The 14,644-nt window shown below is 37.2% G+C and overlaps 1 protein-coding gene across 1 annotated transcript; it reads right to left on the reverse strand.

The window, feature by feature from the left end:
- Positions 1–1,292: 1,292 nt before the first annotated feature.
- Positions 1,293–14,297, reverse strand: treh (trehalase (brush-border membrane glycoprotein)). Its single transcript, XM_074679990.1, has 15 exons — positions 14,223–14,297; positions 13,603–13,703; positions 13,366–13,513; positions 13,197–13,284; positions 11,465–11,565; positions 11,205–11,297; positions 10,988–11,104; positions 8,894–9,016; positions 8,744–8,793; positions 8,003–8,203; positions 7,681–7,898; positions 5,191–5,302; positions 4,273–4,385; positions 4,136–4,189; positions 1,293–1,893 (listed from the first exon to the last, which is right to left on the reverse strand). The coding sequence occupies exons 1-15, from the start codon at positions 14,288–14,290 to the stop codon at positions 1,756–1,758; spliced, it is 1,725 nt and encodes a 574-aa protein (XP_074536091.1). The 5' UTR covers positions 14,291–14,297; the 3' UTR covers positions 1,293–1,755.
- Between the last annotated feature and the right edge of the window lie 347 nt (positions 14,298–14,644).

Below are 14,644 nucleotides of genomic sequence, written 5' to 3' on the forward strand. Positions count from 1 at the left end.
ATGACAGGGGTTCATCCTGATTGGATGGCACGGGTTTCACGTCTGAAAAAACCCCACCAAATGTGGGTTTGACATGCTTAGAGCCACACTTAACAGCAGATTTGCCCACTGCATGTGGGGGAAAGTCTTTTTTTTCTAAAAGAATGAGGGGGGATATTATTTTTTGAAAATGACCTGCCATTGATAGATTAATATACCTCATATACCTCACATACAGCTACAGCCTGTCTGTTCTATTTGCACAATCATGTTTCATTTTTTTCTTTTGCAAATTGCAAAGTTCTTCACATCCATTCAATGCACTATTTTCAATGTTTTAATTATTTATTTCATTTCAACTTATGTGTACTTTTTATTCTTCTTTGTAAATAGTTCTTTATCATTATTTTTATTATAATCTTTATTGTTTTACTACTTAAGCCCTATTTTTTTCTATTTTTGAAATATTTAGTGTGTGTTTATTTTATTTGTGCAGAGAGAGTGTGATTAACAGAGTCATATTCCTTGTACTCTTGAGATACTTGGCGAATAAGGGTGGTCCGGATTTTGATTTTATGTGTGTACAAGGCCTGAATCTACTGATTTAGTAATATATAAATAAATCATTAAATGAAATAAAATAAAATTTATTTAAATTGAATTATTATTATTATTATTATTATTATTATTATTATTATTATTATTATTATTATTATTATTTATAATAATAATAATAATAATAATAATAATAATAATAATAATAATAATAATAATAATAATAAATTATTGAATGAATAAATTGCATTAATAAATACATAAATCTCCTCAATTGTTCTTCTGACATTTAGCAAATGGATATAACTTTGGAAATCCAAACTGACCTCAAACAAGAAAAGTTGAGTCTGTTTTTATGTCAGAGAGAGGAAAAAAACAGATGATGTGTCTTTTTTATACAGTGTGTGTTAAATGTATATGTGTAAAAAGAAGATGCTAACATTTCATCTGTCTGAGGTGGTGTTTGTCATGTGTGATTGACTGGTGCAACAGAGAGTTTTGTTTTGGCGCTGACTTTATTGAAGGTGCAACATTAGTGTCTTGCTGCAGCTTTAACTGCTGAATCCTTTAGACCAAAATATTCCATTCAAGATAAGCTGAGAGCTGACAGTGAGCAGGAAACCATCCCAGTATGAAGCATATGATAAGAGACGGAGAAGGAGAGCTGAAGTATCTTAAGTTGTCAGATGAAATAAAGATTTGCTTTGTTTGAAACTTTTACATGTTCTCTTCACATTTTATTTCACACATGAGCTGGTGTACATTTCAAGCTGGGTTTGCATATGATTCAGAGAGAGGAAAGCCACACTTTGAAAACAAACCTCAGGAATGGATGAAGAATCAAGCTGTTTGTAATGTCAGTTCAATATCTGGGCTGAGTTAATGTTGTAATGTGAGAAGTGAGAAGCGAGAAGCGCTCTGCAGAGAGTCAAGAAGAATCTACATGATCTTTGATATTTAAGATGATTTACCTCAGAGGATAAATACTAAAATATTCATCCAAGGAACTCTGAGTCACCGTAAATGTTTCTACAGCAAATAAAAATGATCATAAGGGATTTAGAGGAATATCAAACCTCGTTAGAATATCAGCACTTTGCTGCGATTTGAAATGTCAGAGTGTGTTTGTTTGAGGGCTGGTTGGGGACAGGAACGATTTAAAGCAGCGAATGCACAAAAAATAAACCCAGCCTCCAGTCAGGCTCTTTTGTCACCTCTGATTCACTGGAGCATGAGGGCGGCTGTGATGACCAGAGGCAGCAGGAGGGAAGATGACACGCGCTGGCTTCCTGAGGTGAGTCTCTCACCATACTGGTCCAGAAGCTGCAGGACGACGCCATTGGTCCAACCGAAGCCCAGCTATGAAAAGAGAAACAGAGTGAAGAGGAGGGATTAGAGTTCAGTGATTAGAAAAAGGAAACTAGAAAAGCAGTGAGAGAGCGCAGACCTCCACCAAGCATATTGTGATTGTCACACAACACTTTCTTCTTACTTTAATGTTATACTCCCTTTCAGCAGACTGTCTACTACAATTTGGTGTTAGTTGCAGGTTTGTACGATAATTTGTTACCTGACAGTGTTGAAAATGATGACGACCCAGTACATATTTCATATTCCAGATCTTAGTATCCTGGGCAGAAACAGAGCGTTTGTGCTAACGGCGAAAAAAAAGTTTATTAGAGGTCTGCATGAGCCAGGTTAACGGGCCAAACGAGCGTTTGCTTTGATGGAGGTGTATCCTAACATTACAGACCCTAACGGCAGGATAACAGCGCCTGTTTGGCTGTTTAAAGGCAAACATTGTGCAATATGTTACAGTTTGAGACTAAACATGCAAAGGCAGTGGACAATCCTTTGGAAAGGTTGGGATTTGTAGCCATACAGCAAATTTAGATTTAGGACACACATTTTTTCAGTGGACAGATGATCAGCAAGGCTCGCTGCCGTCAGTTTTATAACTTCGATTTGCTCTTTGATTTAATTCGTCTGGGTCCTTCCCAAGATGTGTGTGGTGAAATGTTGAAGTTCATACACTGCTTTAAGAGTTATTCATCAAGGTGCTAGGGCATTGTTGCAGCGCTTGTTCTTCAAAGCAGCTTTCATGTTACTGCTTTTATATTGAGGTTTTCTACCGTGTGCTCGGAAACACCACATAAATTTAGTCTGTTCAAGATCACCAAACTTTCCCTTTCTCTTTGTTTACCTGATTGACTCACAGATAACAGATGTTTGTGTATGCCTGTAATAGTGTTTTCCTGTAAAGCTAAGGATTTTAACTTTACACAGCCATACAGGGGCCCTGTATTCTTCTGGACAGTTTTTTTTTAAATGTTCAAAGGTCAAGGTTTTGCTGTTGCTGCACCTTTATTGTGGAACAGGTTGCCATCAGACATCTGCACCACCACTGACTTTGATCTTTTTAAATCTAAACTAAAAACTCACTCTTTTAGAATGGCTTTTGACCCTGACTAAGGCTTTTAGGTTTTGTGCTCTTGTTAGTTAGTTTTATTTTGTTTTATCTCTTCCGAATGGCTCTTCTGCGCCTTGTTGCTGTGTCACACCTCCTGTTTCATTTTTATGTATCTTTTTCTTATATGTATTGCTCTTACAGTATTGTTTTGTGTTGCTTTTATCCAAAGTGTTCTTATTTATTCTCTGAAACTGCTGCAAAGCAATTTGGGGGCCTTTTGGGTTACTGTAAAGGGCTTTAGAAATAAACATTGATTGATTGATAAATAAAATGTTGATTTCTCCAGCTACAAAACCTTTGCTTGATCTTCTCTCAGTTACACCGTTACAGCCCTGCAGGTTTATTGCTGTTTATGAACAGTAGACATGCGCAGTTCGACTTTGTTTGATGAGGTTTTCCAGGAGGTTCCTCTAAATTATGACATAAGCTGCACCTGCATCTTTTTCATGTCGTAATTAATTAACTGGACGATTATTTGAAGTCTTGCATGTAGCTAACGCTGCAGCCAAAGGGCCGTTCCATAACAGAACATTAGGACTGATGGTTCCCTTTGTTTAATGACTGAACGGGCCCAGAATATTGCCAGGATCTGGATCATACTTGTACATCTGTCAGAAATTATGGTGACCTTGTCTTGTGTTGTTTTGCAAAGCAATCCGACCATTTATGGTGGAGTTATATACACATGGCGAAAATAGCCCTGTCTCACAATGATAAAGAATCCTCTAAAAAAGTCCTGGATCCAGACGGTGATCCAGATCACCTCCAAAATTTAATCACTTCTTCCTTATCTCATTTTGAAGATTTCCTGAAAATTTCATCAAGATCAGTTTTTTACTTTTTAAGTTATGTTGTTCACAGACAGACAAACTCTCCCCAAAACATAGCCTCTTTAGCAGAGGTAATAAAAAACCCAAACCTAACAGGGTAGAAAATTACACAAAAACAAGATATAAAGTGACAAAGCAGTGAGGAGGAGTAGGAGTTTCTGTGCTTAAGTATGCAAATGTGTTCAAGTTAAGAAGCAGGAGTGAAGTCAAGAGAATTGACAGTGTTCTGCATGAAATTAGAAAGACGTGTGTGAGTCTAAGCGCATTAGTTTTACACCATCAACACACGCAAGGAAAATACCTGAACTTCATATTCCCCTCCACCGCCGGGTTTGCCGTCCCCGTTCACGTCGTACTGTCAGGAAGAGGAAGTCACACATTCAGAGCGAGCTGCGTTATCACCATGCAACACAAGGTCTGACACCTCACAGGACTCACCTTCTCAAACATGGCGTCGTACTTCTCAAACGCCAGCCAGTTCGTCTTGATCCAACGCTGGGCCAAATCGAATGCGAGTTCTTTGGCGTCTTCTGAGGGCAGCTTGGATAACCCTGGAAACACAAAGATGACTTCGATCATTCGGGAGGCAGTCTTTAAAATGTGAGGATGCTTCAAGCGAAACGTCTGAATGAAAGAATGTGTTTTTAATCTGTGTGTGGGCAGATTGGATCCAAAATGAAAAACAAACCTTACTTTAAGTTGATGCTGAGTGTGTGGGGTGAGGTCACGACTTCTAATTCTTTCATAGTCTCATAATTCAAGAATCAACTCTTGGTTTTAAAGGGCCAGAACTCACTTTATGGAGCTGAATAACCTTGCAGAGAAGCAGTGAGACAGACGTCTGTGGGTGGCAGGATTTAAACTCAAATATGAGGATTTTATGTAACTTCCTGAAGACTTCAGTCGGAGACAGCACATCCACATTCCGACATGTCTGTCAGTGCTGTCACACTCTTTGTTTGACTGACAGGAAGGAGTGAAGTGTTAAAAATCAGAGGTGGCACTCAGAGCAATTTAGGAACAAAGGAAAGCTTCAGACAGGCTTTTCAAATATTTTAAGAGAGGGGAACTTGTGTTTGTTAGACCTCAAGGTTACACATAATGCATTCTGGCCCAACACAGACAGAGCGTTTGTTTGTTTTGTGGAAACTCCACGGGGCACCTTTAGCAGCATGGATGTAAACAGCCTCAAGTTGCAGTTGAAGGTCAGAAGTTTAACCGGCTCTCATGGATAAAAAATTCATGAGGCACAGCCCAAAAAATGAAACAGAAAGAGTGTGCTCTATCAGGAAATAAATCACCAAACATCATCTTCATCAGACCGCCCTGTCAGCAGAAGAGTGTCTCACAACCCACCGTGGATGAGCATGTGCTGCAGAGGAGGCCACGCGTTCGGGTAGTCCCACTGCTGCCCCGACTCCCGCAGAGATGTTGGAACCCCGTTGGGATACTCGAGGGCGCCGCTCGTCTGTGCAGGCATGAAAGAAAGAGCAAAGAGAGGAGCGTGGGGGGTGAAGGGTGTGAGCGCCATCTGCTGGAGCAGAGAGAAGAGCTTCCTCTGTGGGTTCACGGCTGAATTATGAAAATCCCTGCCAGCACTGATTTACAGCAGAACTGTTTAAGGTCCAATTAAATGAAAGTTTTTGTATAATTTTAAAAATGTGTGTTTGAATGTATTGGTGCTAGACTTTAATCTGTAAAGATGGAGGAATGGTGTTTGAGCAGATGTCTGAAATTGATTTTTTTATAGCAGCCAGCTGGAGGAGCATTTGTTTTTGTTGACTGAGTTACTCTGAGGAGGAAATGAAACAGTTAAATAAACTCTGAGGCTGTTTATGTGAAGCAGACATCAAGCTGTTTGTTAAAAATAAACACCACTGAGCAGAGTAACCTTTCCTTTTTATGTTAAATAACAGAGCACTGTCTTTAAATGCTGAGATGCAGGACTCCACATGTAATTTTGTATTTACATGCGACAGGAAGAAGAAGACTAACGTAGGCTGTTGTTTTGTGAAGCTGCTCCCGTCTGGCTCAGTGTGAGCGTCTGCTCTGCCCAGAATAAAACCATGACGTAGCCGCTTTGTGAGAGATCTGAATGGCTGAATCAAACAGAGGTCCCTATCTACACAGACAGACGTCCAACTGTGAAATTAATGCAAAACAAGAGGGTGCCATCTTTTCCATCATTTCCTATAAATCTTTCTCTGTTTTAGGTTTCTGTTTCCTTTTAAAGGAATGATTTAAAAAGCAGATATGTTAACTTCAGTTGATAAAAACACGCAACAGGAGAAGAGACCTGAGGAGCAGGTCAGCTGGACATGGCTTTGGACACGTATTAAAATCTCTTCAAGGTTTATTACCTGTAGATTTAGATAAATGTGGTCATAAAAATGAGGTAAATGCAAACTCTGTGTCCCTGGCACTCCTTTGCAGTAATGTTCTTTTTTGTTTTACTCTTACTGATGTATCAGAGCTGTTAAAGTAACAAATCATTTGTTTTAATGAGATTTCTGGAAAAAAAAAACCCTCTTTGTGTGTTTTTTTTTTTTTTTTTATGCACTGATTTTTGTCTTTTCTGCTCCATTTCAAAACATTAATCTCATCTTGTGTCCTCTGATGTGTTTTTTTTAACTTTCACATTTTCATATTATGACAAAAAATTCATTTTATGACGACAGCATTAAGAGTTTGTGAGTTTCTGCAGAATATACAGCGCTTTAGCTTTTTACGAGTAGCCCAAGCACAGTCCAGATTAGGGCTAAACAATTTCGGAAAATTATCAAATTTTGGTTATTTCGGACCAATAATGTGATTGTAATTTATTTTTATTTTTTAATGTATTTTAAAAAATTTTGTTTATTTTCTATCAGTTTTTCTTTCTTATTTATTTTTATTTTCATTTTTTATTTTTTTATTTATGAATTAATTTATTTTTTTATTTATGTTTATTTTTTCATTTATTTATTTTGTTCTTTTTTTTCTTTTTCTTTTTTTTTTTCTTTGGGGGGGGGGTATATCTTCTGCTTTATTTACTAAACACAAGAAATAAATTTTTCTATACTATGACCAACAAGACAAAGTATTTTATCTACATGTAAACAATTCTTTCCCACACTTTTTAATGGTAAAAAGAAAAAAAAAAGTAACACTGTAAAACTTTACTGACCTCCAGTTGTCAGTGAGAGCAACAAACCACCATCATTCTGTATAAATCTCTTTAGCCCAAAGGTTTTTTGTATTTTTTGCCAGAAAAAATCAGCACATTGACTTTTGCTGGTCTTAAGGAAGAATAAGTACAAGTTAATATATTCCCTCCAGGTCTGTATACATGAAACTTTTTTTAATTGCAGCCTTTGAGATTTTAAAATTGCATTCTATTGCATTGTGATGTCTGTTTAAATTCGATAAACTGTTCAGCCCTAGTCAAGATGTACTTTAGTGAGACATTACCAGACTCTGCTTTTGTTTGTGTGCTTGAGAGAAAACATAAATGTTCACATAATTTAAAACATGATTCATATTAGTGTCAGTTATATTTTTAAGGTGAAAGCTCAGGGCTGAATGAAAATGGACCTCAGGCCACAGTTAGCGCGAACAGTTTGCCTCAGGTTCCCTTTTCCGAGAAAACAAATTACCTTTTTTTTTTTTCAGTGCTTGTTTTATTGATGCCGAGTTGGAGACAAAAAAATTTCATCTACTCACACATAAAAACACCTGTTGGGTCTGCATAGCAGGGTTATTTTCAGGTTTAAGTGGGAGGATGTGTATGTTTTGTCTGTTTTTTTGATGAAAAAAATGTTTGTACCACAGTTATTTGTGATCATTTTAACACCCTGTGTGACCCACCTTCAGATACTGCACAGCTCGCTCTCCCATCTCAGCCTGAGAGTAGCACTGGGCCCAGACAGGTGCCAGGTTCGAGGGGTAGAACTCAAAGTGTTTGGCGTTTGTCACCAGACTGAAGTCAAACCAGGCTCCCCTCTCAGCGTCCCACAGCACAGCCTCTATCGCCTGCAGTCTGCGGGCTGCAGCCTGCTCGTACCGTGCCGCTGACTCACCATCACCTGTCAGCAAACAACACATCACAGTTACGCAACACCAGTTAGGAGCTGAAAGCAGAGCGCCATCCAAACTTAGCACCAAGGTCAAAGGCCGCTCCTGCACTCACCCAGGATCCTGTGAAACGAAGCCAGAGTTTTCTCACTGAGGCACAGCAGAGCGTTGAGGTCAGTCGGCACGATCTGGCTGGTGCGAGTGGAGCCCAGGGAGCCGTTGTTGTGGCCGTCACTGTCTATGTACCAGCGGGACGTAAAGTCCCAGCCAGACTCTGCGCCTGCTTTCAGATCCATCCACAGCTGCTCCTTTCCCTCTGAGGCCAGAAACAAAACGAGAATTCAGAGGAGCCACAACAAATCAGCATCCAGAAATTAGAGACTTATCCATGTGTGTCCTGTTTTTAAATCACATATGGAGCATCTGAATCCTGTTGAACGAAGCTGGAGAGACAAGAAATTCAATATGTCTCCCAAAGAGGAGTAAACATCTTAATTAGCTGCTTTTTCTTTCATATATATTTATGCTTCTTCAAGTTTCACATTTAATCTAAAGTAGGATGCCTCTTCAAATCCCTGGTCAAACAGTTCATGGGTGATGCAAAAGCCAAGCTGTGTTAAACGTTAAATATTCATGAGAACATGCTACCAAAGTACTTTCAGAGCAATTTATTTTGCACAGATGATCCTTGAATCCAGGGGAATTTATTCAAATTTTCTGCTGAGGAGCAATTATGAAGTTTCATTTTCTTTTTCTCTCTCACCAAATCAAATGACCATAGCAGAGTGATTTTTCTAACACGCATAAAGAGGAAAATATTCAGCTACAGTGAATATGAACGCTAATGAGCCATTACCATCAGTGAGTCCTTCGGCTAATTCCAGATCATCTGTGTACGACTCAGGCCTGTGTGCAGCAAATAGAGCAGATTAGATAAATTGAAGGAGCACATTTCAAAACACACACACATATCTGGATTTCTAGATGTAATTTATTGTAGATTTACCTGGGGAGTCCGGCTTGCACGTGATACCGGTTCAGTTTGTGCTCGACTCCGTTCACTCTGACAGCCACAGAGCGGTTCTGCATCCAGAAGTTGTACTCCTGCTCCAGAGTGGGTAAAACTGCTCTACAGGGTGGAAATCAAACTTCTTTACATTATTTAGATCTTTACACTTGAGAGTACGAGTATCTTTTCACTTGCAACACTTGAAACAATTTAAAAGCCTGAAGTGAAATTTAGGAGTCTTGAAGAAAAAACAAAAGGGTGAAGGTTGAAGTAAAGCTTATCTCAGAAAAAAAAACAAAGAAAAAAATCACAAAGTAGGTGAAAACAATAAAAACGTGTCTTTGCGCTGTTGCCGGTCCCATCACGCCCTTCTATCATGCCCATTTCAAGTCCGATGTCAAGGTTTCATCCCTTATTATTGTGTGTGTTTGAAAACAGCATTTTCCCTCCTTCAGTGAGACTGTAAAAAAAATGGATGTCCGCTTGCACGGCTTGAATTGAGGTCTCCACGAAAACTGCTCCCCCTGGTGGCTGGCTGCAGTATAGGTTAAAAAATCCAGCTTTCCAGTCATTCCAGATGGGCTGTGGTCAAACTTTAAAAAATTAATATTCCTCACAGGAATGTTTCTCACGTCCGATTGTTGAGGTGATTTGAAGATATAATTTGGCTGTCTTGTATTCAAGTCCTCTTTTTTTCTGAAAAGTTTTGTTCTGATTAGTTATACGAGGTTAAAAACGAGGCTTGATGTAACGTTTAACGATGATTGACAGCTGCCATTCTCGTGTATTTTTTTTCAGGGATTGTAAATATGTTGGAAGGTAGAGTAAAGAAGTGATTAGACTCTCGAAAGAAAAAAAAAATATTATTTTTATCACCCAGCTCCACTCAGATTCTCCCAGAATCCCTCATCGTCTCTACTGCGCAAACTCTGGCTGCAATTGCTGCCAATGGTTGCACCTGTGACGGGGAAATTTGGGCTTCAAAACCGTTAAATGATAAATAGCAGAGCCACGCTGTCCACTCTATATACAGTCTATGGTTCTGAACTTCTGATCAGTGTGTGACATCATCACCAACTGCTGCACAGTGAGGAGTGAAATTGACAGAAAAATTTACAAACAAGTCCTCATAGATGCCACAATTTTACCCAAATCTGTGTAAAAATATGATACTTTTTGGGAAATTTTGTCAAGAATCCGTCTATGTCATTTGTAAAGGTGTGTGACTTTTACTTTTTTGTCTAGAGGCCCAAATGTGGCAGCTTGCGTAGAGCTTGAGGCTCCGCTCCCATTCATTCTAATGGAGTGAGCTGGGAGGGCTTCTTTCACCAAGTTTGAGAGCTCCTCATTTGAAAAGCGGGTCTGAAATAACAACTTCCATAAGACCTTTTGTAAAGTGGGGACCACTTTGTCATGTCAGCAATTTTTTAAGCTGATAGCAGTTGTGAGTTTGGAGGAGATAATTTTTGTAGAAAGGGCAAAAATGTGGAAAAGTCTTATTTTGAAAGGCAAATTGCCAGCTTCCTGTGTGAGATAGAGCTTTAGTGCCAATGGGTAATTTGTACGTCTCAATGAGACGCACATTTTGACGTTGGTTTGATCTCTTTACAGAATTCCTACTGCCGGTTAGAGCTGTTTTAGTGTTTTTTTTTTAAGTATCTAGGTGGCGCTAGAGAGAAAATTATGGGATGTTGGGGGTCAAGTTTGGTATTTCATAAAAATTTTCAACACGTGTGAAGATTGTGAGTACGTTTAGGGGTCAAATTAGAGCTCAAAGACCAGAACAAGAAGAAGAAATTTAATACCCTTTGTTGTCAATTATGACACCTAAAAATTTGTTTTCACACACTGTTTCAACTTCGTTTATTGTAATGTCATAGTTACGGTCTGTTGCTCTGCTTTAAAACATCAAGCATTTTGTTTTCCTGAAGGAAAGTGATAATTTGTTTCCATCAAACCACACAAAGGGTGTTAGGAAACAGAGACAGAGAAAGACAGAGGCTCTGAGGCTGTGTCTTTGTGCAGGAGGAAGTGTACAGCTGAGGAATGATAATGCACTGACCAGGACATCAGCTCAGACCTAAGCATCACCTGAGGAACGCTCCATCCTTGGTTGCTTGATAGTAGCTCTCCACCATTAGAGTGAGGAATGGAGGCTGACTTCGCCTCTCATAGTAATTCCTCCCGCCGTTTGGAACGAAGCCGTACCTGTGGGAGTGATTGAAAATCATCTTTTATGACAGACCTGAGAGCTTCACGTGCAGAACGAACACGGGCTGTGAAAGATGAAAGCCGCTCCCGGGCTCACCTGTCGATGAGGTAGAGGAAGTTCTGAATCATCCCATAGGCCGTCTGCGTCATCTCTGACAGCAGGAGCCCGTTGATGACCCAGTAGGAGTCCCTGTTGGGCAGAGAGCGGCTCACGTCACTGTCTGCACTCAGCACCTGGGTGGGCGCCCGGCAGAGCCAGGTTCTGGCTGGGATCTCACCTCGGTGTGTGACCTTCTGAGACTTTCACAGCTCTCAGACAGACAGCTGACACACAGACAGGCTTCGTCACTCACTCACCAGTAGTAGAGCTCCCTGAAGCGGCCCCCCGGCACAACAACAGGATGAGGAGTGTAGATCTGCGAGTAGAGCTCCGGTTGGTCTTTAACACTGGAGCGGATCTGGAACAGAAATCATTTCTTACTTTATTTTAGGCCGAGGACTCATGGATATGAGATTTTGGGAACATAATCTGCAACAAGAACTTCAAACAAAAAACATGTTACATTGATAATCAAAAAACAGAAATACATTAATAATCCCAAAAAGGGAATTGCTTTAATTAAATAAAAATCAATTATAATTTTTTTAAGTAATAGTGAAAATTAAATCAAATTCAAATAATAGCATATATAGTAAATTATATATATATTCATTAGAACTGTAGTAGCTAGATTAATCTTTTAGCCTGAAAAAATATCAGAATTCAATCATACATTTTATAGGTTTCTTCAACCTAATTTAATAATTTAATTTCAAAAATGAAAACGTGATCAAATAAAATGTAAATAATAATTTAATTTAAAAAATCAAAAATGAATCAAATTTAATTAATAATTTTATATACTTGTAAATAATATTTACTAATAATATATATATAAATATATATATATATATATATATTTTTATATATATATATATATATATATATATATACATATATACATATATATTATGTATATATATATATATATATATATATATATATATATATATATATATATATATATATATATATATATATATATATATATATATATATATACATATATATGTTTTTAACTACATCAACCTTTTAGACAAAAAATATGACCAGAAAAACATTTAATTGTTTAATTTGAGTAAATAACAAATTTAAATTAACATAATTAGCCATAGTAAATAACAATATATACATCTAAAATTTATATTAAATTAAATATTTATTCATATAAACATTTATTTATATTTTTACAAATATTTTTTACTACATTTACCTTAAATCTAAAAAAAATAATAAAATTAGAAATTAATAATTTAATTTCTACAACAAAAACTTGATCAAATGAAATTTAAATAATAATTTAATTAAAAAAATCAAAAATGAATCAAATTTAATTAATAATTTTATATACTTTGTAAATAATATTTATGATAATATATATATATATATATATATATATATATATATATATATATATATATATATATATATATATATATATATATATATATATATTAACATATATATATATATATATATATATATATATATATATATATATATATATATATATATATATATATATTAACATATATATATATATATATATATATATATATATATATATATATATATTTTTTTTTTTTTAAACTTCATTCACCTTTAATCTAAAAAAATACAAAAAAAAAAACATTTAATTTTACCATTTAAAGGTTTCTTCAGCATAGTTTAAGAAATAAAAAATCTTCTTTCTCCAAATTCTTGGTGTCACAAAATTTTTGACTTATTTTAAAGCTTTTGTATCACTTAAATACATAAAGTTAAGGCAACAGACCAGTTATCAACAACTGTCCTGCTCCTAAAAGTTAAGATTTGTTTGAAAAAGAGCATATTTGAAGCTAAGTGCATCGTGGTTTCAGAAATATTCATCTGAAGTCTTGAACTTGTGTTTACTTTTCCAACTTTTGTCTAAAATTTAGATCTAGTTTTTGTGCTCATTACATGTTTTTTTTTTTTTAATTTCCAAACAGGTTTAGCTCTTTCCAGCACCTTTCTGCCGAGAGATTTCCACAGGCCATGGATCTCTTTAGCCCATGTTCGCAGCTTCTGGTCTGAGATTCGTCCGAGAAACTTTGGGCTGCACACATCCAAAAAAATCACGTCAGCAAAAAACAGATGGGGATTAAAGTGTGAGTCATTTTTATTTATCAGATCTCACTTGTCATGCCAGTCTGGTGGCGTCCACGTCTCAAACTCTGTCCCTGGTTTGTCAAAGTATGTACCCAGAAACTCCTTCAGTTTAGCAGGAGGGACGATCCCGTCTGGGGATTCACGTGAGAGGTTTCCAAATGCTGATAAAACAACATCTGCAGGTAGAAAAAGCACAACAAATACAGGTCAGCTCCACAGTGAGTGACACAGGAGGGGGAATGTAGTTTAGACGCTCTGGACTCACCAGGAGCTTCCTTCAGCTTCATGTCAACAAAGTACTTATCATCATCATAAAGCTTAGCTTCCTGTACCTGATGTAGGATGGGACCATAGCAGTAAACCTCGCTGAAATTAATGAGTAGAGATGAATTATTAATCACAGGGGATTAAAGGCAATTTGGGTAATAGAGCGATCACAGTTCCTGTTACAGAGTCCTGCAGCGCAGCAATAAAACCTGATTATCATCAGAAGCACGGGAGAGGGCAAAGGTCTGCTGACGACTAAACTCACACAAAACGTGAAAAACATCTGTTCGCTTCAGTTTGACGACCAGTTCAACATTAACAAGGTCTTCATCCTGTCGTGAGTGTCAGGAGTTCTGTCATAATTGATTAGAGAGGAGCTCACACTGACGAAGTGACGTCTAAAAGCTGAACCTCAGAAAAGCTTTTAGTTTTTAAATCACTCAACAAAAAGTTAAAGTGATGCACTGAGAAGTGTCCAGATACCATCTTAGATGAATAAGAGTTCAAAATTATTCTCATTTCTGTTGATGCTCAAATAATAAAGAATAAAACAGACCTGCTTTTAGGTATAACCTTTTCAAAATATGAAATAAACACTTTGATAATCTCATTTCTCACCTGTCACATGGCGGTGGAAGAGAACTCTGTACGCATGTGAAAGCAGCGAATGCTAAGAAGAAAAACATCCTGAGCCGAGTGTGAGCGGACAGCAGAGCAGCTGCGAGTCTGGTTTAAGTTGTGGTTCAAGAGTTTCCTCCAGGTCAGAGTTTAATCTAAAACTGAAAGTAAAACCACACAGCAGTGAAACACTGACACCTGGCTTTGGAGGAAGTGTGAAACAGGAAAACGAAGTGGGCACCAAACAAAACTTCAGACACAAACTTTTTAAATTTCAGTGAGCTTTATTTCCAACAAAACTTCCAGTTTTATCCATTCTTACTGTTGACATCCTTTTTTAAACTCAACTCCAGTGTAAAATGAGCCTCACTGAAAAAACCTGCCAATTAAATAACGACCAAATTCTCATCAAATAAAAAGAA

Source organism: Halichoeres trimaculatus, unplaced genomic scaffold (genome assembly GCF_033239565.1).
Source record: "Halichoeres trimaculatus isolate MK-OKI-2021-1 unplaced genomic scaffold, fHalTri1.1 fHalTri1_scaffold_9, whole genome shotgun sequence".
NCBI lineage: Eukaryota > Metazoa > Chordata > Actinopteri > Labriformes > Labridae > Halichoeres > Halichoeres trimaculatus.